General features: G+C 40.8%; 1 protein-coding gene across 1 annotated transcript in view; it reads right to left on the reverse strand.

Annotated features, from left to right (window-relative positions):
• Positions 1–3455: 3455 nt before the first annotated feature.
• The window catches only part of LOC115081669 (vitellogenin-1-like), a 90450-nt gene continuing 68336 nt past the window's right edge, over positions 3456–25569 (reverse strand). The window contains 13 exon segments of the mRNA XM_029586093.1: positions 3456–3770; positions 10695–10853; positions 14236–14398; positions 14732–14826; positions 15152–15249; positions 16381–16552; positions 18945–19077; positions 20552–20658; positions 20661–20689; positions 20775–20917; positions 22895–22940; positions 23059–23137; positions 23140–23193. Coding sequence (XP_029441953.1) covers positions 3652–3770; positions 10695–10853; positions 14236–14398; positions 14732–14826; positions 15152–15249; positions 16381–16552; positions 18945–19077; positions 20552–20658; positions 20661–20689; positions 20775–20917; positions 22895–22940; positions 23059–23137; positions 23140–23193 — 1397 coding nt within the window. The 3' untranslated portion in view covers positions 3456–3651.

Genomic DNA, 25569 nt, shown 5'->3' on the forward strand with positions numbered 1-25569 from the left:
ATGCGTGTCCCGGGGCTTTGCGCGCACCGGCAGCCTATGCAACATAGGCTCGGCACACACAGGGGGAGCTTTGGCCAGGTTTTCGGGGGGTACGCGCGTATCTTACGCGTGTACCCCTTTGAAAATCTGGTCCACTAGTTCGGACTTTGCTTAAATCTGTTGAAATTGTCTTAGTTCATACCTACCGAGCACAGCTTTAGTATTAATGTTCAACGGTATCGACAACTACATTTATTAAACAATCAACATTGCAACACCACCACTTTTTTTTTTTTTTTTAATTAGCCTCACTATCATATGTTACCAAGCTATTTTCAAAGCCTTTAGCTGTTAGGCCATACAAGCCTGAACATGTGTAATGACCTAAGGGGAAACCTCCTGATCAGGCTGCTGCTCTGAAGAACTGACCAGACATTCCCCTCCTCAGTTATCACTCAAATGCTGTCCCAAACAGCCAGGCCCATCCATTTGATCACCATTGTTAAGTTATTTGAATTTCAATTTGTTTGATTTAAACTGATTGTAATCCACCTTGAGGCCATTCTTGGTAAAAGGAGGAATCAAATGTCTATGAATGAACACATAAATAAATTCATATCCTTGCATACCCTTTTGTGCTGCCACCGTGCCACATTGGGTTGGTAATTAATTTCTATGCTGTTGCTACTATGTCAAGTCACTTCCCCGCCTCACTAAAAAAAAATCCCTTCCCCCATACTAGCTAGGGGTTTTTAAGGCCGGAAGTGGTTTGCAGCCATTTTAGTGCTATGGATCTCTCCTGTGTTCATCTCCCACCTGTCCACTCCGTTGCCATCAGCGCAGGTTAAAGTAGTAATTGAGCCATTTATTGTGTGTCTTAAGTTAATAGCTCAATGGCTTTTGGAGAGGTAGAGGATGGAGGTGACAGACATGGTCTGCCCATGTTGATGTATCTAATATCTATATGAAATTACAACACTGCGTATATATTCTCTGTAAGTAATGCTCTTTGCATATTTATAATTTGATTTTGCCATGCTTTTAATACATTTCACCAATGATGTATTTACCTGATTGGTTTATCCATTGCTAGGCATTTCTCTCTGTTGTTGATTTATAAAATCATTTTTTCAAAAGATAATGGTACCTCTATCTCTTATCTATTTGTTTTTGTACACTGAACGTGTTTTGTTCCCTTTTTTTTTTGGTTTGTTCTTATCTAATTGGTCCTTCATAGTTTATTATGCAGTCATGCCATAAATGTGGTGATAAAATGAATTTCTTTCCAGCTTCCATGCTTTTCAGACAGACTCTGGTAAAGCAAATGTACCCAAGTTTGTGCGAGGAAATAGCACATACCAGCTCTCACTCCAGTAAAGAATCTGCTGCAAGTGGCTAGGGATAGCAGGTCCCAGGTGGACTCGACGGCAATCTCTTTGCTTCATCCATTGTTATCTTTTCATGTTTTAGGTCTTTTGTGACTTGCTAATGTGAAGGCATGGATGCTGTCATTGCTGTGATCAGTTTCTGTGCATAAATTGGTTACAGTACCTTTGTGGCAATAACCACGGTTGTCCTGTGTACGTTATTTGTGCTGCACTCCTAAGATCTTGTTTTGCACTTAATGGAATTTTCTTGTAGTCATGACATTTCATGCCTTGGTTCTCTTCTGGTGCTACCTGGGTGATTCTACATTAGAATTTTGTTGGAAAGATAGTTATCCAGTTGGCCCTCTACTTGAGGGTCCGATGTTATAATGTTGCTATGCTTTGAGCTCCTCATGTTGCAGTCAATGTTTGCACATGCCATGCTTAATCTCTCTCTACCTCTTCCTTTGTCCTCCTCTGCTTGAACTAAAGCATGCTGTACTCTTTGCAGGTTCATGTTTCCTGATGGTTTAGTATTCTTCCTTAATAAATGATTTTTCCTTTCTCACCTACAGAATGACATTCCTGCGCTTAGGAGGGAGGAAGTAAGACAATTTCTCCATATTACCAAGAAATAAGCAGCAAGGCAATATGCTACTCCCAAGGCATAGGCAGAGGAATCGAAACCTTTTCTGATCAACAGTACGTCCTTGGGTTAGGTGTTTTCTGTTTGTAGTTTTGTAGTGTCCATAGTGATGCATACCTGAAAGATATAAATAATGCAAAGGAAGTTCTAAAACAAGAGCCCTTAGTATAAGGCTCAAAGGGGGCAGGCTCGAGAGTAATGCAAGAAAATATTTCTTCACAGCAATTGTGGTGATTCATGAAACTACCTCCCAATGGCAGCGATAAAGGCAAAAACAGTAAGAGAATTTAAGAAAGGGGTAGACACTGAAGATTCTTAGTTCTGGGGATAACCCTAATGAATATGCTTGAAACAGATTTGTATACAATTAAGAAAGTGTGCATGCAGATCTCTTAGGGGTGTCCTGAAAACTCGAATCGTCAGGGGTCATTGAGGGGCCAGAGTTCCCCACCTCTCTTTATCCGTGTGTGATACAGTATTGAATGCATGGAGGAAATGTGCAGTGTGAACAGGGATGAGAGAGAAGGATTACCAAAATGAATGCAGGAAAAAGAAGATTCAGATTAGGAGACTGGAGGTGGTGGCTCTGTTACAGGGGTGCTTGCACACCTTTTTTTCCATTTGGTTTTGTTTTTCTTTTTGTTTCAATTGTTTGTTTTATTGCAAATGAAAAAAAGAAATGTAAACCCTGAAAAGAGCAACAAAATGAACAAATCTCAGCTTCAGCTGCTGTGCCATCTCTCCATCTGTAGGCTTTGAAGACTCGAGAGGCAGGAGTTGATCCCCAGCTGCTCCTGCCCTGCTGATGTAATTATAGAAAGTGGTGCTGGTCAGCCCATCTGTATTAGGAATAATTGCCCTACAACAAAATGGCGCTGGCTGATCTGACACAAATATACTACAGTTATCCCTGATGGCGTCAGCCTCGGGTCCACTGGCACCATTTTCTACAATTGCATCAGCGGGGCAGGAGTGACTGGGCATCGCTCCTGCCCCTGAAGAATCTTCTAAGATTATGGATGGGGTAAGAGGATGGGCCGTGGATTGGGGCATACGTGGGGGTGGGTCCAGGATGAATTAAAAAAACCCAAAAAACCCAAAATAGAATTTATTTCCCCCCAAATCTGGCAAAGTATAAAACTGACTGTTAAAAAGTAAGTCCATGTAAAGCAATGGTGTGTGCTATTGGTGCCTGCAGTTACTAACAGCTTGCTCGCAAGAATCTGCAACTGTATAGCAAATTATACCGGCTAGATATGAAACATCTGCTTCTTTATTGTGTATAAATGTAGGTGATAATACTTTTCTGTTCATTGGTTAACAGAGAAAATTGAAAAGGCTGGAAATAAGTTATAACCTTTAAGATTTTATAGTCACATTTAGGAGAGAAAAGGGATAGCTCTGTTTTGCATGATAAAAGTGATTTGTATAGCAAGCAGAATTTCAGGACAACGTAATGCTTAACATGATTACTTTATTGTTAAAAAAAAAAAAAGTCTATTAACATGAATTAAATACAGAATTTGGCAGTACATCTGGAGCCACACAGATGCATTTATGACCTGTCAATCCATGAATCGTATTTCATAAGATGTTGCTCACATGGAACGCATTCTGTTTATTGTTCCAGTTACACGGTTTACACCTAATTACCGAGTGCTATACACCAGTACACTCAGTAGTGCAGGCACAATTAGTGTGGGCTTCCACCTCCTCTATTATATCCTCTGATTTCTGATCCCTGCTTCTCTGCCACTCAGCCAGGCTTACAGCAGAATCTGTGAAACAGATAATTAGCTGATTAGCTTTCAGCAAAATAATATTTATGATTCTGTTTAGTGTTATCAGCATCAGGGCCTTGGAAACGCAATCATTCCTTGCAGGCCTTTACCGCTTCCCCTGTTTCCAGCATCTCATTCCCCAAGGGTCCAGAATAAAGGGCCGTAACTGCAAATGCACTTGACTAAACATGCCACATATTTTTTTTTGAATGTTTGAATTACAAACCTTGAGCTGCTACTATTAATATAAATGGTGTGCATCTTCTCTCTGCCCTGACCTGTACTAGAGCTTAACCTCAGAGCAGTCTGGGGAAGGCCAGGCTAGGACTGCACACTGTACAGTTCAGAAACAGAGGTCTACATTTCAGATGCTCGGAAATATGGTACATTGTTTGAAAATGATCATGGATACTCGATGGCACTTAAAGGAGGAATAGGAAACTGTAGCTCTTTGGTTCTATCCTCTTTATTGCAATGCACTTAACCATGCTCATTGTACAGTATTTCCTGAGGGGACACTGCCAAGTGTTAATTTACCCTTCAACAGCGTGTGTTGTTAAGGCTTCATTTTAAACATTCAAAAGTATATAAATACAGTGAAAGGATAAAAGAACTTTCTCTTTTTGTATTTACACATCTATGTGCAAGCTTTGTGTTCCTTGTAGCCATATTTCCAAGGAACTCTCTTTATGCATAGAGAGAGAGAGAGAGAGAGAAATCTTTATTGCACAGAGTTTTGAGTCGGTGTTTACTATGTTAAGTAGTTACTAGGATGCTGACAAAGGTAATATTGTTATTAAATCTGCATGGACCATTAAGATGAATGCATAATCAATTTTTAGTTAATTACAAGACAAATGTTTTGTAGTTGTAAATAAATACATTAAGGGTCTGATTTACTAAAGCTTTTTTCCCCATTCTATGTCTATTGGAAAAAAAACCTTAGTGAATCAGGCCCTAAAATACATATATACTTATACAATAAGTATATCTACTGATGGGCGTTAATGCCCATGTTAAATGCACATTAAATGTTATTGTTATGGATGTTAAGCTAACGTGCATGCACTGTGTGCATTAATGTGTGTTATTTGTATGTGTATGAGTATTACCTCCAGTTTCCCTGACAGTAACACTATTTCACATGTAAATGCCCAAAAGTTAAAAATATATATTTTAATTATCTGATTAAGTATTAATGCTGTCTATACTAGCCTTCTTAATAACTAATCTATTTTAATATGGCCTACTATTAAGAACATAAGAATTTGCCATACTGGGTGAGACCAACAATCCATCAAGCCCAGTACCCTATTTCAAATCCAGTTCACAGGTATCTGGCAAGATCTCTAACAATAAACAGATCCTATGCTGCTATTGTACAGTTATAAGTAGTGACTATTTCTTAAGTCTACTTGCATAATAACAGTTTATTATCTTCTCCATGAACTTGTCCAAACCTTTTTTTAACCCAGCTAAACTGTCTTAACCACATCCTCCGGCAATGAATTCCAGAGCTTAATTGTGCATTAAGGGGCAGATATTAAAAGCTACGCACGGGCGTAGATTTGTGTGCGCAACCCGGCGCGCACAAATCTACACCTGATTTTATAACATGAGCGCGCAGCTGCGCGCATGTTATAAAATCTGGGGTCGGCGCGTGCAAGGGGTGCACACTTGTGCACCTTGTGTGCGTCGAGCCGCGCAGCCTTCCTCAGTTTCCTCCGAGGCGCTCCGAAATCGGAGCGGCCTTGGAGGGAACTTTCCTTCCACCCTCCCACCTTCCCCTCCCTTCCCCTACCTAACCCGCCCCCCAGCCCTACCTAAAATCTCCCCCTTACCTATAACTTAGAAGTTGCACCTGCTTCCAGGCAGGCGTATGTTGTGCACGCCGGCCGATGGCTGGCCCACAATCCCAGGCACAGCGGCAAATGGCCACTGAGCCTGGAGGCTCCAGCCCCGCCCTGCCTCGCCTCTGGACCACCCCGCCCCACCTCTGCCCTGCCCCCTTTTTCAAGCCCTGAGACATATGCACGTCCCAGGGCTTGTATACGTCGCCAGGCCTATGCAAAATAGGCTTGGCGCACGCAGGAGGGGTTTTAAAGGGTTATGTGCGTATATTATGCGCATAACCCTTTTAAAATCCGCCCCAAGTTAAAAATAATTTTATCTGATTTGTTTTGATTGTGCTACATACTAACTTTATGTAGTACCCCCTAGTTTCTGTACTTTTTGAGAGCGTAAATGGCCAATTTACATTTACCATTTTATTCCACTTATGATTTTATAGATCTTTATCACATCCCCCCTCAGCCATCTCTTCTACAGTCTGAATAGCACTAACCTCTTTAGCCTTTCCTTATAGAGGAGCCATTCCATCCCCTTTATCCTTTTCAATACTCTTCTCTATACCTTTTCCAGTAAAACTATATCTTTTTTGAGATGTGGTGACCAGAACTGCACACAGTTCTGGTCATCACTTCTAGGTGCGGCCTCACGATGAAGCGATACAGAGGCATTATCTACACCTTGGGACTGTTACCTATCTAGTGGTCATAGTAGGCTGCATTAATTTGGGCCTTAAGTATCTGAGTAAACTGTTGACCTCCCCCAAACACATCGGGGGGGCCTTCTACAAAAGAAAGGATGGGGGGGGGGGGTGGTTGTAGTAATGGTGATGGCTGAGGTGGGGGGGTCACAGGCTTGGAGGCCCAATTTCGGTTGGCCAGGGGTTGGGGGTAGAGGATCCAGCAGGGTCCAGAGGCATCATTCCAGCTGGCTCATGTTCAGAGGCTCAATTTTATGTTGCCAGGGTGAGGAAGTTTGTTATGGAGTAGGGGACCTGGAGGCTTGTATCTGAGTCTGTGGCTGGTGAGAGGTTTTCCCTGCATTCATTGAATCAGTCAGTGTGGGGAAACCTGGGCTACTGAACATGACAGCATTATCTTGCTCATGCTATTTTTAACATGGTCATGGTAACACTGCCATGTTCTGCGCATCTCATTAGTCTGGCACATTGGACGTTAAAGCCTGATCTAGCAACGGCATTTAAACCAGCAGGTAACTTGTGTTGTTATGCTGGTTGGAACAAAGACCCCTGAATGTGTAATTAAGTTTACTGAAATGAAGTCTACCTTTTTTAAATCAGTGTCTTGAACAGTGCGTTCTAAAACCTTGTTATACAGTGTTAAATGTTACACTCTGTAAATCGAGCTGATGCACCTCATCAGTTTTGTTTGGAGAATTACTGTACTTCTGATGCTTAACCACCCTCAGCTAAGAACCAGCCGACTCTACAGGCCTCTCCTACAATAACTACCTGTAGTTGGGCCACAAACCCAGCTAACCTTTCACGCTTACCTAAAACCAATTACTGTGAAAGAAGATGCCATAAACAAGCACATAAGTTCCTAAACATTAAACCTGCATTATCATCAGTGACACGCCCTGCAGACTTATTACTCCCTGAGGGTATCCTTCTAGTTTAATTTGGGTTAAATACGGTACTGTATATGCACTTGCTAGTACTTAGTGCCTTCATTAATTAGATCCTCAACATTGGGCAAACCTTTATATCCAGTCAATCAGTACAAGCATAAAAAGTTAGCATACATGAGTTCTCAAAACTAATAGAAAAAAAACATTAAAGCCACTTAGGCAATTATTTTCCACTGCTCTTCCTCACAATTTGGTGCTACAATTTTCTAATATGTAATAGAGAAAACTTTTTGCCTAAGCATTGAATTTGACTATAATGCCAAATTGCTACTAAACGAGAGTTAATTAGTAGGCTACGTTATTGAACGATTCAACATACAGTTTGCAAAAAGAAAAGACTAGACATGCTAAACAGAATAATTAGCAGTCCAAGTAAGGATGTTTTAACATGAGTCACAGGTGGTTATTCATTATTACAAGCAAGAATGCAATTTGCATTTCCTTTCATGATTATTCAAATGTCTGAATATGCTGCTCAGTCAAGAAATAATACAAAGTCATCAGCACCTCAATGATACGTCTGCTTTTAAAAACTCAAGTTTACTCCAACTGTCTTCATTCGGACAAAGCTTTTTGGACATGCATGCTGAAAATAGCTGGTCATACCGCTACCGCTACCCCCTTCAGTTCTCTAGTTTTTCTCACAGTCAATACTCTCATTAATAATGCAAGATATGTTAAGTAGTTTATGTAAGCTGAGGACACTGAGTGGTTTGAGAACATCAATTAAAAGAACTTGTGTCCCTTCACCAAATCTTATTTTTATAATTTTTAGAAACTATTCCAATATAAGGCTACATTCATTAAATATAACATACAAAGCAAAGGTAGCTTTTCTGCTAGAAAAGTAAATATCTCCTTTAAAATTATCTTTCGTCCCCAGTTTACAAACATCAACACCTGGAACCTGTTGACTCCTCTTTGCCTGCCTTCCCTCTTGCATGCTCTTCAAGGAATTAACTTGGACACAGCAATGGTTTACAAGGGACGCAGCCAGCCTTCTTCAAGTGATGGCAATCATGAGACCTGAGCCACCGCTAAATTCACTTTGATGCTTGGCCAAGCCAATCTACCACATCCCAGCAACGTGTTACATTCCACCCACCTAGGTTTCAAGTAACATCTGGCAGACTACTGCCACAAATTGAGCGCCTCTGCCATGTCCCAGCAGGTACTTGCCTTTAAATATGATCCCCCAACCCATCTGCGCTACTGACTCTTAGTGTGACAGCCCCTTCCTCACTGCCTATCACACCAACAGCAGCCTTGGAGGAATTACCAACCAGCCGCAATGCAAATATCAAGTCCCCCATAACAATAAAATGGCTTGGGTCTCCGCCCCCACCAAGCTGTGGCAAACAATCATATTAAGCATAACAAGAATACGATGCTTACAACAATGGATAGGAGTGGGTGAGAGGGAAGTCAAAGCTACGAGAAGCAAAAAGAGGAGGGTGTCCTCCCTTTATTTTTGCAGGGGGACAATCCCCATTCCCTTGTCTTCCTGTGGATCAGCATCAGCTAGTGTCTGCCATTCTGCTTCTGCTTTCATTTGAGTTGCTGGCAGAAGAAGGGGAGGTCAACAAAAGTGAGAAATAAGGGATCGCTCCACTCCAGAACCTCTCCCGTCTCTGACGGTGTCCCAACCAGTGCCCCATCAGACTAGATCAGGCGAGCCGTGGAAAAGTCACTCCTGCTTGATGTGCAGGTGAAGACCAGCACCTGGGTTCAGCCCTCACCACCTCGCAGTAACAGGAGATTCGAGCCGTGGCTGTTAAACATTCAGGGGTAAATTTCTGAGGATGTGTGTATGAGCCCTGCAGCTTGGGAATTAATGGGCATATGCAGGGCATGGATAGCCGGGCCCCACGCACATTGTGCAGGACTCAGCACCTCCTCACCTTCCCCTTCCTGAGTTTCCTCTTTTGAGTCCTTCCAGTCTCTATCTTATCCCCAGGCTGAATGAAATGGGGAGGGCCTGCATAGAGATCTGGATGTGACTCACTTTGAGTGTTGGGAGCAGCAGCAGTGAAGGAGCTGTGGCAGCCAACATTAAATGATCCGACTGCACCAACTTCTGCCTTCTCTTGAACTTGCTATAAAGGGAATTGGTCCACTGTGACAAACTCTTGTATATCTCCACCCCCTCTCTCCCTTTGTTTTAACATTTCAATGCATCCCTAGTTCTTTTTTTTTTTTTTTTGGGGGGCCTTCTGAATCCTCTCCAGATCTGCACAGCCTGCTTCATAGAAGATGGCATGCCACCCGACATATTTGTGAGAGCAAGCGTGCCTTGGGCTTGAAAAGACTGGGACGCACTGCACTAGGGCATCCCATGCGATGCTGAGAGGAGGATGGCTTGGGCTTGGACATCTTTATGTTTTCATCAGCTGGGATCTGGCCTGGCCTCTTTCCACTACTGCTGCAACTTTATTTCCTTGCATTTGTATGTAAACTCGCCTTAGGATGCTGTGTTAGTTTCCTTCCTTTTCTTTCACTTCTTCATTGTTATGTTTACTGCAAACATTCTGTGTTAAGCAAGGGACATTACAGGACAAGCCACGGATTCTTTTTTAACCCAGGAGTGCAAGGAAACAAAAGCAGGCAAAAGTGTTATTCTTCCTGCCACTAGGGACTAGTGATGTGAGAATAATTCAAGCTGTTACTCGAGCCAGATGAATTTCAGCCTGGTTTCCAATTTACTGGAATTTTCAGATTTTGCACAGATTCACCAGGACAATTTTGGGGAACATCCAAGCAGATCTATTGAAATTTGATTCGGCTTCAACAATTCGCAGAAATCCGCATCAGCTAAGCCTATTGTGGATTTTCCCCATCGGCAAAATCATCCTAAACTTGATTTGGGGAAATCCTCATTAATTTTAGAAAGTTTGGCTAATTAATTTGTCAGTCCTGCATAAATTCTTGCAGGACTGATAGTTAACAGTTTTTGTAAAGTTCAAGCAAGTCAGTGCTGAGACATAGTGGGTCATAATTCACTATAAGAAGGTTTTATATTGCATTGCAGCAGCAGCATGTAATAGTGACAATTTGCAGTGGATTGTGCATGTGTTTTATATGCTATAAATCTTATTGTAATGTTATATATACACTTCATATTCCCTGAAGAGTTGCTGAAGGAATTCTTGTATTTTGCATTTGTAATGAAAATTCTTAGTACATTTTCTTGTCAGAGAATACTCTAATCTGTAAGTTTTCAATTTATTGCAATCTTAAATTTGAGAGCTACCAACTAAATCCAAGTTATGAATGATAATGTAAGCCAATTCTACCTTTATTTTCTCTCTATACAAAGCATTCTGGGATTTCTTTTGTTTTATCAATGTAATTGTCCCCTTAGTTTTCAACATATAAAAACCAGATGCCTACATTTGTTAGTCTACCTTGCTTACTGCTATTTACCTGTTGGGAAACAGTGGAATCCACTCTTGAGTGAGGTTACTTCTGTTGGTGTGCAACCTTTCAAACACTGTAAAACTGGATCAATGGAATAGCAGGTGGACTCCTCTCCATTAGCAATTTGCTTCTCCAACTTCACAAACTGGTGGCTCAGATTGCACTCTGCAGAAAATCAAATGATGAGGATATGACAATTTCAATACAGTTTACAAATGAAAATTCAGCCTTTTATTTTTGAAACTTCCTGGTATATATAATTCAGTTAATTATTGGACACTGGGGACTGTAACATAGTGTATAGGAGACAACAATGACTAAGTCCAGTACTATATTCTCAGGGACACAGAAGAAGCAAACTGATAAAGTCGACAGGAACTAAAAACAAAAAGGCCAATGAAATGAAAAGGGAAACCCTGGGAAGAGCTCAAAGAGATTGAGGAACTGACCTTTGTCCTCCAGCAGAGGACCACATTGGCAGGCCTAGAAAAAGTTGGGGAAATTGCAGGCAGATGCCATTCCACTTGGAAAGACACAGAAGCAGAAACATAGGTGTTGCTGAAGAAATTCACAGCCAGTAAAAAGGAACCAGAGAGTAGGATTAGGAAAAGGGTAAACAGTGGAGTGCCTCAGGGATCTGTACTTGGACCAGTGCATTTCAATATATTTATAAATGATCTAGAAAGGAATATGATGAAGTGAGGTAATCAAATTTGCAGATGATACAAAATTATTCAAAGTAGTTAAATCACAAGTGGATTGTGATACATTACAGACTAGAAGATTGTGACACATTGCAAGACTAGAAGATTGGGCATCCAAACAGCAGATGAAATTTAATGTGGACAAGTGCAAGGTGATGCATATAGGGAAAAATAACCCTTGCTGTAGTTACACAATGTTAGGTTTCATATTAGGAGCTACCAGCCAGGAAAAAGATCTAGGCATCATAGTGGATAATACTTTGAAATTGTCAGCTCAGTGTGCTGCAGCAGTCAAAAAAGCAAACAGAAGTTTAGGAATTATTAGGAAGGGAATGGTTAATAAAACGGAAAATGTCATAATGCCTCTGTACCGCTCCATGGTGAGACCGTACATTGAATACTGTGTACAATTCTGGTCGCCGCACCTCAAAAAAGATATAGTTGCAGTGGGAAGGTACAGAGAAGGGTGACCAAAATGATAAAGAGGATGGAATGGCTCCCTTATGAGGAAAGGCTAAACTGGTTAGGACTGTTCAGCTTGGAGAAGAGATGACTGAGGAGGGATATGACAGAGGTCTTTAAAATCATGAGAGGTTTAGAAAGGGTAAATGTGAATTGGTTATTTACTCTTTCGGATAATAGAAGGACTAGGGGGCACTTTATGAAGTTAGCAAGTAGCATATTTAGAACTAATTGGAGAAAATTCTTTTTCACTCAGCATACAATTAAGCTCTAAAATTTCTTTCCAGAGGATGTGGTTAGTGCAGTTAGTGTAGCTGGGTTTAAAAAAGGTTTGAATAAATTCTTGGAAGAGACATCCATTAACTGCTATTAATCATGTTGACTTAAGGAATAACCACTGCTATTATTGGCATCAGTAGCATGGGATCTACTTAATTTTTTGGTACTTGCCAGGTAGTTGTGACTTGGATTGGTCACTGTTGGAAACGGGATGCTGGGCTTGATGGACCCTTGGTCTGACCCAGTATGGCAATTTCTTATGTTATGTTCTTAAATATAGCTGAATTCAGTATCCAGACATGGACATGTAGAGACAGTGATATGATTAGTGTGTGCCACTTAAACTGCCTTGAATGGAGAAGTGGCCAATGGTGCAGTAGATATTAGAGGGACTCTGAGCCTTAAGGATCTTAGGATAAGAGAGCCTAGAGGACACTTGATCACTTTCCCGCTATCAGACAGAAAAATTTTACTTTTGTACTCTTAACAAAAATATAGATGAGAACTAAAACTAAATTAGCTTTTCAGCCAGAGAAAATATTGCAGTGAATTATCAAGCAGCAGCAATTGTAATGACAGCAACGGTTTCTATAGCAGCTAGCCTAAAGCAACTGAACAGCCAGGGAGAGTTAATCCAGACTTTGCTGCAGTGTTCCAATGCTGAAGCAAACCCCATAGTCACTGGAGAAGCACAGCTGATGAAAATGGGATCACTGATGATATGGTGGCTTACCTCATGAACTGGTGGCAACTGACACAGCTTGGCCATTGCACTAATGGGCTAAGCATCTTGCCTCCTTTTTGATCAGCAAAGTGTAGGCTGTGTACCATGCTCTGATATACACAAAGGCTAAGGATTATTATATATTAAAAGAAGTCATTCTGGGCCACTTAAGGCTGACTCCTGCAACACACTTAGAACTAATGATGAAACTGCATGTGCTTTTTCAGAACTTGAGATCTACATTCTGGTGATGACTCAATTCCACACAATGTTCTAGAGAAGAAGTTACTGAGCTGATGGTGCATCATCAATTTATAGAAGCTCTTCCCTCATAAACGCAAGACTATGATCAGAAGAAATCCCCCCCCCCCCAATCCAACTGAAAAATGCAGTGAGGCAGATTTTTAATCCCATGCGCATGGGGTACATTTGTGCACGCTACCCGGCGTGCACAAATGTACATCCGATGGCTTTCCCCATTCCCTCCAAGGCCGCTCCGAAATCGGAGCGGACTTGGAGGGAACTTTTCTTTCGCTCCCCCCCACTATCCCCTCCCTTCCCCTATCTAACCCACCCGCCAGCCCTACCTAAATCCCCCCTACCTTATTTTATTTTTCATGCCTGCCTCTTGCAGGCATATCTCGCGCGCAGCGAACCTCCGGCACGGCGTCTGTGCTGGAGGACTCAGGGACCGCCCCCTTCCTGCCCCTTTTTCAAAGCCCCAGGACAATATGCGCGTCCCTGGGGCTTGCGCGCGCTTGCCGAGCCTATGCAAAATAGGCTCGGAGCACGCAGGGGCAGGTTTTCGGGGTTACATGCATAAGTTACACACGTAACCCTTTGAAAATCTACCCCAGTATGTTTAGCTGAGAATTTCATGGAAACTATGTCAGGCCTACAAAACCCAGAAGTAGTACAGTGCCCCAGATAGAGTGGGATGTAGAGCGAAGTCAGATGCTGGCAGACATGATAGAGGATCTAAAACAGGCTGCAGGTTTTTAGCAGTGGGATCAGGATTGTGAGGTACAAGTGCGTGGTTGATGATATGTTACAGTTGGTCACTAGCACAAGGATGCCAATTCATGAGATGTTGAGTAGTTCAGATATGCTCGAAAAAGACTACTCTGCAAGTACTTGTCAGTAAGGATTCTTTAGCACTTCAGAACTCTGGCAGTAGTCATACGATGTTAAGACCAACCCTAATGGACCCTGAGAAAGATGCACATCCCATGAAGCTATTCTGTATCCATGATAAGGCACAGATTCATTTCATTTTATTTATATGCCTACTCCTTTTGATACATTTTTTTGTGATATTGTTTCACCAACAAATGCACATTTATTTATTGGGACTTTTCACAATTTATACTATATTAACCTCCAGCAGCACAGGTACTCCCTGGCAGTACCCAGGAATGCACAAAACTGGAACAGCTCAGTGCGTTCTCCCGATTGGGCTTTTGGAGATCATTCTTCTTTTGTCCATCATCATTTCCACAAATCCCACAGGTTTTTCCTTTCATCCATGATGGAACAGTAACCTAGAAAACCGACAGGCACAGTTATAAAGGAATATGTAGATGTACAAGAAAGCTAGATATTACAATGGAATAATGAGGCTTCTCTCAGTTACAACTTGGTCTACAGTAGATGAGTTGAGGACTTGATATAAAGCAATAAATATAAAGATATAAACCCAGACAGGAAAATTTCATACTGAAGAGCATTATCAGGATTAAAAACAGCAAATAAAACAGGATTTTTTCCTCCTTTCCCTCTGTTTCCAACAATGAGCATTTTCTAATCAATAATTCTTGTTACTTTAACCTATTACAGGTCTCTTGCTAGAATACTAAACTGATAATTTGCAATACCTTTGCTGTTTCACCATCAAAAGTTATCCTTTCCAATCCAAATTCTGGGGCTTCTATGGTAATTATTGATTCGTTCCTCAAAATTTTTATGTGTTCTACAAAAGAAGCCACAATTGGATTTCTATAATGCATTTTACTTTGAAGATATTTTAAAAAGCAGAAATAAGCTAAATATTTTAAATTCACAATTGTTTAATATTCCATAACAAAACAATTCTATAATTGTACAAAACAATTCTATAATTTTAGTTCAGTATTATCGGTGTGTCTTTCATGCAACCAAAAAAACTTATGAAGTAATAGCATTACTATCTTGAGTAGATGTTCAGGAACCAGAGATACACTACAGCTTTTAAAGCTTCCCCGATGTTAAAAATATATTTAAGTTCTTTAGAGAGTAAAGAATACCCCATACTGTACCTTTATGATTCTCATAGGTATCGTTGTTCAGTAGAGTTAGCATTCCATTGAAGAGCACATGGAGAGAAGGTGAGGTAGACGGATATATTGTAATCTCGCTATTAAAAAAGTTTGAATATATATATTATTGAAATGCAGGAAATATTAAAATGAATACATTACAATATTTCAAGTAGTATATGAGATGAAACTAACGTTATGTTTTTGCAGTATTAGGCTTTCATGATGTGTACAAACACCCAAGATTTGCTGATTTAAGGCATATGTACTAGTAAAACACTGCTTGCCAAACACCTTTGGCCTTAGTTTCTAAAGGCCATTAAAGCAATTACATCAATAGTCTTGAATGGGCAAAACCTTGTCACAAGAATCCATTTCAGACAAGGCCCCCAAATCTTTAGCTCAGTGTGTGCACTTTGGCTGTGCTTATTGCACTTAAAATGACTTTTTGAAATGTTTGCTGAGTAGTAAAATATGTAGTCGTGTTTTTATTTTTTTAATATTATTCAGTATACTATGGGGTAGATTTTAAAAGGTTGCGAGTGGGTGTACATGTGTGCACGCTACCCGGCGCACACACATGTACGCCTGATTTTATAACATGCGCGTGCATATTATAAAATCCTGGGTCGACGTGTGCAAGGGGGTGCACAATTGTGCACCTTGCGTGTGCCGAGCCACACTGCCTTCCCCCATTCCCTCCCAGGCCGCTCCGAAATCGGAGTGGCCTGAGAGGGAACTGACCTTCCCACCCCTTCCCCTAACCTTTCCCCCCCCCAGCCCTACTCTAACCCCTCCTGACCTTTATTTTACCTTTTGTGCCTGCCGGTCGACTGCCGGCACATGATCCCTGGCACAGTGGCAAATATGGCCGCTGTGCCGGGAGGCTGACCCCGCCCCCCCCCCGTCCCGGACCGTCCCGCCCAAGTCCTTTTAGTAAAGCCCCGGGACTTACACGCATCCCAGGGCTTTACGTGCGTCGCCGAGCCTTTTGAAAATAGGCCCATCGCGTGTAACCTTTTTAAAATCCGGCCCTATATGTAGACACTGCTTATAATATTTCGTCAGAAAGTAAAAAGTACATGTACACAGAAAAGTGCTGCTAATAACGCATAATATGAATTTTCTCTCATTACTAATAAGTGTGTACCAAGGTGTCAGTATATAAAATTACCTAGAAACTTTTTGCTAAGAACAGTTCTACTTACAAAGAGCCCCCAGTTTAACTTTAAGTGCAAAAAGTAGCAGATGCCTGTTCAACCTTTTTCATTAAAACAAGGAACCTCAGGTCATTGGTACAGTCTTGTGCTATTACAGAATAACAGTTTGTAGAAACGATTGGACATTTCATTTTTTGTTTGTCGAATGTCTCTAATTTCCCTTCATTCACTACACATTCAGCTGTAAAGAGAAACAAAGGTTAGCATTAAGGGTTGATAGGTTTACAGCATTTTTGTTTTTTTTTTTACATAAAGCAAAATGTGAGAACAACAAATCGGTGTGAATGTCCATGAACTATAATTTCTAGCAAGAAAAGAACTAAATATACATGCAGTGAATGAGGAAAACCTCAAATATATAGAACGATGAAAACAACATACAGAAGGAAGGGAACATGAAAGATTTCTAAAAGAAGCTCTGCATAATTGACCTACAGAAAATAGAGATCCAGGCAGACCTGGGAAAGCTGATGGTGATTTATAATGAGGCCGGAACAAGCACTGCTACATAACCCATGATATATATGTCTACAAATGGATATTTCTTTAAGTCATGATGAAAAATCCAAGCATTCATCTGCTTGGCTTCATGACCTAAAGAAAAGTCTAGTTATAATTTTGACAATTATTATGGGTCTTCCTTTTCTTTTTTTGGATTCTTTGTGATAACTTTCATTAGATTAACATAAGAATTATCAAAGAATGATTTAATAAATACTATTAGAACTACTAGCAGTCTCTTTTCTCTTTCTCTCTCTCATTTATCAAAGCAATCTAACTGACTGGTGAATCATGAAAGTTAACTTGACCTACCTCAGCATAGCATAAATAGCTTCTGAATTTTAATGTGCTTTAAATACCAGTTATCATGTCCACCACGCTATAATAAACAATACTCAGAACTATTCATGAAAATATACTATGTAGAGCAGAGCTCAAAGGGGATAGTTTATTTTCCTTCCTCACTTTGACCTAGTCAACATCATCATCATCATCTTTATTTTTTAGACATCTTCCCATTTCCACAGCTAAGGTGACTTACACAAATGTATAAAATGTAACATTACATTTGTTAAAACATTAAATATCAGTTTCAAATTTATAAAGTTCAATAATCCTTCTGCCTTTCAAAATTAATTGTCTGCAATCACAGTCTACACAGCCTGATTAAATAACCAGGTTTAAAGAAATTTCTTAGAAATCTGCAAATTTGACATAAACCTAAGTTCTTTTGGCAAGCAATTCCAGAATGATCGAGCTCTACATGAAAAAGCATGCTGACGAGTCCTTGTTAAGTGAGCTAATTTAGCCTCTGAACTAGATTCAAGACTCGGGCTGGAAGACAGCTCCTAATCCATTCTCCCAAATAATTAGGGGTCAGATTATTTAAAACTGTAAAGATTAAAAAGATTTTAAACTGTATTTGAAGGAAAGCAGCCAGCCAGTAGAGGTCCGTCCACATTGGTAAAACATGTTCTCTTCTACTGATTCCCCTACCAGCCAAGCTGCACTACTCTGAATCATCGCGACCACCGGCACAGCGGCAAATATGGCCACTGTACCTGGAGCCTGACCCCGCTCCCCGGACCACCCCACCCAATCCCCGCCCCCTCCCTTTTTGTAAGCCCCGGGACTTAGGCGCGTCGGTGGGTCTTTTGAAAATAGGCCCGGTGTGCGTAACCCTTTTAAAATCCGGCCCTTAGGTTTTTAGCATTAAATTGTAGTTAGACCATTCCTCAACCTTCACTAGATCCATCCTGCCTTCACTAGATCCTTCCTGGGTTTCTACCCTGTTGCAGATTTTAGTATCCACAAAAAGACAAACCTTTTTTGATAGTTGTCCCATAATATCGCTTATGAAAATGTTGAAAAGAACAGGTCCAGGAACCAATCTCTGCAGCAAACTGCTAGTAACATCCCCTCTCCTCAGACTGAACTCCATTTACCACTACGCACGGGGCATGGGCTGTTGGTGCATGCAGTCAAGCTACATCCTGCTACTATTTCCTGTTACTGCTTCCATCACTGCACCAGGTTCTGACCCTATCACCAACCTCACATATTGGAATAGAGGAGAGGGTTGTGAGGGTCACTGTGGCAGAGGAATGGGGTATATGGAGAGGAAGGTTCTATGGTGAGAGAAGAAAGAGGAAACTCTATTAGCAGAATGGAGGGCTGGACCAGGCAGCACCATCTGTAGCTTCCTGCTGTTCCATGGATACTGGGCATTTCTGTGGCAAGGGAGACATTTTGTGGAGCTTGCTGTGGCATCAGAGCAAACCAGTGACTTTGCTAATGATGCATTTTGCCTATAAAAATTCTATAATAATTTAGAAATATTATAACAAGAATTTGATATGGATAGTTTTCTACTTTTAGCTTGAAGGATTTTGGTGAAATCAAAAGTCTAAATGCTACTGTACACTAGATTCATGATTCATTATAGACCTTAGACACAGAATGGGGAAAAAAGTCTTAATGAATCAGACCCTAAGTATTAATAAGAAGTCATCTTTTTACAGTACTGCAGTGATCAACATCTGATAGTTTTCATATTCTACAAGCACATTTACCTTGGCCTTTGCTGGCAATCATCATAGCTATTTCTTGAAGGTGATTCCAACTAGGCTGTTGAGGAAGGTGCATTGAGTATTGTGCCAATGGAAATGCAAATGGAACTGGAATTGCCTGTTTATAGAAAGTTACCTGGGAAAAAACAGAAAAATGCTGAAGTACATAATAAACTATTCTACCTCATAAAAAACAAAACAAATCCACAACATAAATTGGGACGATCCAGTGACTCAATAGCAGCGATATACACTGCTATGTGGAGGACCTGGACTTAGCTGCTTGACTAGGGCGCTCTTCCTTAGGCTAGCAGGGCTAGAGATATCACAGAGGCCTTGTGGGAGAGGACATCCCAGCCATTGCATAATAGTGACACCTAGTGGGTAGATTTATAGACCACAATTGTAAGCTGCAAGACTAAAAGACCCCCCCCCCCCATATCAAATGTCTAGTGAAAAATACTTTCACAAAACTAGAGACAACTTCTTAATATGACAAGAAAAGGTATACTCTGTGTTATAATTGGTTGAGCATAATTCAAGATTCACACAGAAAATTATTTAGTACAATATAGTAATCCTTAAAATGAAGAACTACAAGGTCAATAATAAGTAAACTGGTGAACTGCAGAGTTATCTGGGTAAAATTACACAGATAACTTTAGGCTGGAGGAGCGTGAGAAAGTAATTATGACACAAAAATGGTTTTTTTTTTCCATGTTAGGCAAAACTTATAGAATACACCCTTGACTACGGACTTCACTTGTACATTTAATGAGAGATTAGCTACTACTACTGCTTGATTTCTAAGATGTTCGACTCTGGGGATAGAACACTGTTCAAATTTGAGAACAGGAATATCATCAAAAGGCAATCTGCTTAAGACCATTAACCCTCTCTTCCCTGTTATCAGACATCCACTACAGAATGTTTGTTAGACATTTTGTAACCATTAATAATGCATTGGCCACTGTGGTTGAAAAGGGAATGAAAAATTGATTTTCGAACACATACAATCTCTGCCCCACTCCCATGTTTGCAAGTAGGGCCCAGATTGGGCAGAGGTAAATATTGAAAAGTACTCCAAAAGAACAGAGTCCTGCAGCATTTCAGGTCCTGACAGAATATCAACAAGATGATGCAAACCAAATTCTTTCTTGTTGGGAGTAGTCAGCCACATAAAGCATAAACTATTTCAATATTGTAGCTGATATTTCAAGATTCTTAAATGGGTTCTGAAAATTCAATGATTAAATGTCGTCATATGCAACAGATACATGCAAAAGAACCAGCAGATACTTTTTATCAGTGTCAAAACTTCTCCTAAACCTATCCAGGCTGGGAAGTAGTGGAATCTGGGTGCTATATGACAGATGAAAGCCCAGCTGAAATTGGTCAAGTACGTTATTTGTATCTATAAAATCTTGGCTTTGTTTAACTACTGCCCCTTTGATAATGGACGGTAGTTTCCCCCATAGACACAAATTTCATTGTACATCTGCCCTAATTGCATGAAAATTTTACCTGAGCTTATTCTAGTTCAAAAACACTTCATAATCAGAAGCGATACTTTGGCTTTAGAAAATCATATATTTTCACAAGAAACTTACCCCTGGACCTTTAACAACTGTAGCAATTGTTTGTGGAGATGTAGCAGCTACCCTTACTACAAGCTGATGAGATGGATTATTCTGGTAGGTTTCTGAAAACCCCACAGGAGGCTTATTCCAGGAACAAATGCCATAGCCCTAAGGGAAAAGGAGATGTAAGGTCAACTGGACCATCCTCTAAGCGCAGGCTGCTGTAGCAGAACTGGTCATGACGGTGAATTACCTGCTAGCTACAGCCCTCATCCAGGGTGGAATCTTTCTCCACTTCATCTTTAGCTGTGCTGCTGGATTCTCTGCGAGCTGGCCTGTGGAAGCCTTTGCTTCAATTTTGTAGTCCTGACACTCCTGACCCCATCTGATCATTGCCTGAAAGACAGAATAGAAAAATGTGAATATTATGGGGCCTATGCACTGAGACCCTCCCATGCCTGCTAAAGAGGTCCCCAGTGATGTTAGCAGGAACGCCATATTGCAAGTTAGCTTTCGTGAGCACGTGGGAAATAGCACAATATGCTATTCTCCATGTGCTATTTAGCACATGCTTGCTAAGATCCAAAATGTAATACCCACCTCTGAGTAGGTATTAACGTTTTAGCGCACTCCTGTTAGCTTGTTGATGCTCATTTTGTCATGACCTAATGCCATTTGGTGCATAGACACTAGTAGTGCATAGAAGCTGAAGTTTTATGAGAACATAAGAACATAAGAAATTGCCATGCTGGGTCAGACCAAGGGTCCATCAATCCCAGCATCCTGTTTCCAACAGAGGCCAAAACCAGACCACAAGAACTTGGCAATTAATAGCAGTGGCTATTCCCTAAGTAAACTTGATTAATAGCCGTTAATGGACTTCTCCTCCAAGAACTTATCCAAACCTTTTTTGAACCCAGCTACACTAACTGCTCTAACCACATCCTCTGGCAACAAATTCCAGAGCTTTATTGTGCATTGAGGGCCAGATTTTCAAAAGCATTTACTCGAGCAAAACTGGTTTTTGCTCGAGTAAATACACTTTACTCAAGTAAGTGGGCTTTTCAAAATTGCTACAATATATGCCATTGAATTGTCCATAGGATTTACTCAAGTAAGTGCACTTTACTCGAGTAAATAGCTTTTGAAAATTGCTACGATTGTATGTCACATTTACATGCGTAACTCCTTTGAAAATGACCCCCCTGAGTGAAAAAGAATTTTCTCCGATTAGTCTTAAGTGTGCTATCCACACAACCAATCATTCCCGACAGCGCTGGCAGCGCTTGCCAGGCCATGTTAATGTGCAACTCAAACTCACTGGGCCTGATTTTCAAAAGCATTTACATGCTTAAAACTGGGTTTTTACAAGCGTAAATGCACTTTACCCATGTAAGTGGGCTTTTGGAAATTGCTACAATATGTGCCATTGAATTGTCAATAGGTTTTACCCACATTATAGCAGAATGATGCTATATTTATAGCAGAATGAAGTCGCAAAAAAAAAACAAACAAAAACCAGGGGTGAGGGAGTGATAGTGGGTAGCTGGCTGCATCACGGCGGTGCAGTGTTGTCCTCCCCGGTGTGGCCATGCCGCACACTATTGTCCCCATATTGCCACAGGAAAGGTGGTGGTGTTTCCCGCTGTGCTACCGGCGATAATGTGGAAAACATCGGCCGGCAGCGTTGCCAGGCCATAATCCAACCCAAATCCTGCCCACACTCCTCCCCATCCCCTAATTAGCATGGCATTGCTGTGGTAACGGATCATTGCAGGACAAAGTGACCCTGTTAGTGTGTCACAAGGTGACATTTTAGTATGCAGGGCACATTTTTTAGGATGGCAAGTTAAAACATTTTTATTGTAAGTTTTAATATATGGACTCCTAGATCAGTAATTAGTAATTTTACCATTTTGACAAAACATGCTTTCTTTTTAACAAACTTCTATATAAAGTTCTCAAACATTTCTGGGTTTTTTTTTCTCTCTGTAAAGGAAGTAAGCAAAGAGTAGTGCTGGTGTGGAGTGGAGTAAGCAGAGAGGGTAGATGGCTATCTGAAAATGGATGGGAAGCTAGAACATTCCTGATAGGTGTGATGGTACAAGGTGAAAAAAATCATTTTTAGAGTAAAAGTGGGTTTTGAGTGGGGTGTGTCTGAGGGAGCTCTCCACAGAGGTTTAGAGAGCAAAGGCTCAGGGCTAGAATATTAATTTTTGTAAGGTCTCCCTCTTTCTTTCTTTTGTCTCTCACTATGCTGCTCGATAGAGCCTCATGGCTAAATAGATTTTGCCATCTGGTATACAGTAGAAATACTCCTCTTACACCTCTATTTGGCACGATCATGGGTACTCAGTGAAATTACTGTGATACTCTTCTCATTTGGTTAGGTTGCAAATAGCCTGACTTTGTCACAATGCTGATTATTAGAGACATATTCAAATGAATCAACTATATTAACACATTGCAAATAATATCCACTGTTTTTGTGGAGGAAAATCCCTAGTTTTGCTCATTTCAACGAAGTGAATTTTTACCAGCGCTTTGTGATCTCTTGCCACAATAACATCTGTACAGCTTTCCAAATGCTCTTCTTAGCAAGAGGAACTACGACCATTGCATTCGGGATTTGGCAGATTTTGAATCAAGGTATGCCGTAGCTTGGTAGCCGTCTTCTTGCCATCACTCCTAATGGCCCGAGCTAAAAGGGTTCGTAAAGCCAGGTGATACTGTATCTTCAAGAAGTGTCGACTAAAAAGGCAAACAAAAACAAATAGGCAGTCAGGCGTACATTACAGCAGTAGCCACAGTACAGGACCAAAGATGAACGTGACGTTATGAACGACTAAATTTCTTCTTGCCGGGAGCATACAGCTTCAATTGTTAATCTTAAAATAATTAAAGAAGCACTTTCACTTTTAAACTTATCATAGGTACAAAGTACCCACAGATGTTTACGGCTACATTTGTGCAGGTAGGGGTTTTGGTGGGGTGTTTTTTTTCCTTCAAAGGAAAACACTTTTGCATAGAGGTGGAAATGCAATCTACCTGCATTATTTTCTGATCCCTCCTAAAAACATTACCCTGGGGAACTCATCCCATAATGAAGTTAAAAGTATCTGCGTTGTGGATTAGCACACGGACTTTTAGCCGTATTGAAAGAGAGCTAAAAGACACTCAATTTGCATATGTAAATTGCCATTTACCTGCATAAATGACTCTGAAAATTGCCTTCTGCTTCTCACCAAACGTTCTTCACCAATTTCATTGAAATAACAATAACTACATCTTGTGTTTTTTTAAATAGTTTAAAGCCCCTGCATATCTCAGAAACTTATATAAACACACTTTTGTTTGTTTTACTATGGGCCGGATTTTAAAAGCCCTCCGAAATCAGAGCAGCCTCGGAGGGAACTTTCCATTCACCCCCCTGCACCTTCCCCTCCCTTCCCCTACCTAACCCCCCCCCCCGGCCCTATCTAAACCCCCTCCTTACCTTTATCTTAAAAGTTACTACTGCCTCCGGGCAGTAGCAACTTCCGTGCGCCGGTGCGGCAGGCCCCGACACAGGCCGCTGTGTCGGGGCACTCGGCCACACCCCTGAGCCGGAAACACGCCCCCGGACACGCCCCGGACATGCCGCATCACTCCCAACACGCCCCCCCAACACACCCCCCCGGGCAAGCCCCGGGACTTACACGCGTCCCGGGCTTGCGCGCGCCACCGAGCCTATGCAAAATAGGCTTGGGGGGGTTTTAAAAGGGTTACGCATGTACCTTATGTGCGTAACCCTTTTAAAATCCGGCCTACTTGTGTACCTATTTTTGCTACAGTGCAATTTTTTAATTTAAAGAGGTATACACACTAATAGAATTTTGCAGATACCAAAACTAAGCATTAACAGGATGCACAAGTATTTGTTTTGTCCACTTTACAAAATATAACCTAAAATCTGAATGTTATAAATGGTAATTTAAGTATCTTTCTGGCCATCTAAGGGGTGATTCTTAAGGCATTAAGGCAGCACATGCTCTATTCCTTTTTTAGATTATGTCTCTGTGCTTCCGCCTTATGCCTTTATTTCGTTGAGACATCATTTCTCTTCAGCTGTCTCCCGACTCCCTGCTTTTTTATTCTGCATATTTGGTGAAGAGAATGTTATTTTGGGTCAATGATAGCTTCCTTCCATGCTACTGTGCTTTGCTGGGGGTGGTCAGGTCTTCTGTTTTTGCCATTAGTAGGTAATGACATAAATTAGAGTTCCTGTACCATTAAAAATCTCAGTATTTTTAAAGATGAGAGTAAGAAAAAAAAAAAATGATCATGGTTCGGTGTTAGTTGTTGGGTTTAAACTAAAGCAGTCTGAATCAGAGCACAAACTTGTCTGAGCGAGAGATTCTGTCACGTGCAAATGGAGCACTTTCAGAAAATTATAATTGTTTTTGGAGGCACTGAAAGATATGGATTTATTTATTAAATTATATATTTTAAATACATTTATTTTCTGTAAAAAACAATGAGTAAGTGGTGAAATTAATCTGACAATTGCTATGAAAAGCTATTGATGTATTAAAGCATTGATACAGCTTTGAACATTATTATTATTTTTACTGCTGTAATTCCTAATGCAGGACTGGAACATTCAGGTGTTATGAAAATTAAAATCATGAATTATAAAGTCACCTCCTCTTCTGAAGTGGAACGGGAGCCACTGCTGCTACTGGAATGGGAGGAAGATGAAGATTTGCTCTTTGATCTTCTTCCTCCATGCTGCAATATAGAAGTAAATATATAATGCAACATGACAGTAATTCATGCACTAAAGGAATTACAGAAAGATACTTATTTAGGTGAAACAGAGAAAAAGAAAAATAACTGTACCTCAAGCAGATGTTTTAGGTAATGCAAAGTGCCACTTTTAATGCTTGATTCATTAAAGACTTTGGGGCCCGATAAAATAACACAGGGATGGCCAAATCTAGTCCTCGAGAGCCACAAACAGGCCAGGTTTTTCAGGATATTCACAATGAATATGCATGATATAGATC

The sequence above is a fragment of the Rhinatrema bivittatum genome, unplaced genomic scaffold, assembly GCF_901001135.1.
Source record: "Rhinatrema bivittatum unplaced genomic scaffold, aRhiBiv1.1, whole genome shotgun sequence".
In the NCBI taxonomy this organism is placed as follows: Eukaryota; Metazoa; Chordata; class Amphibia; order Gymnophiona; family Rhinatrematidae; genus Rhinatrema; species Rhinatrema bivittatum.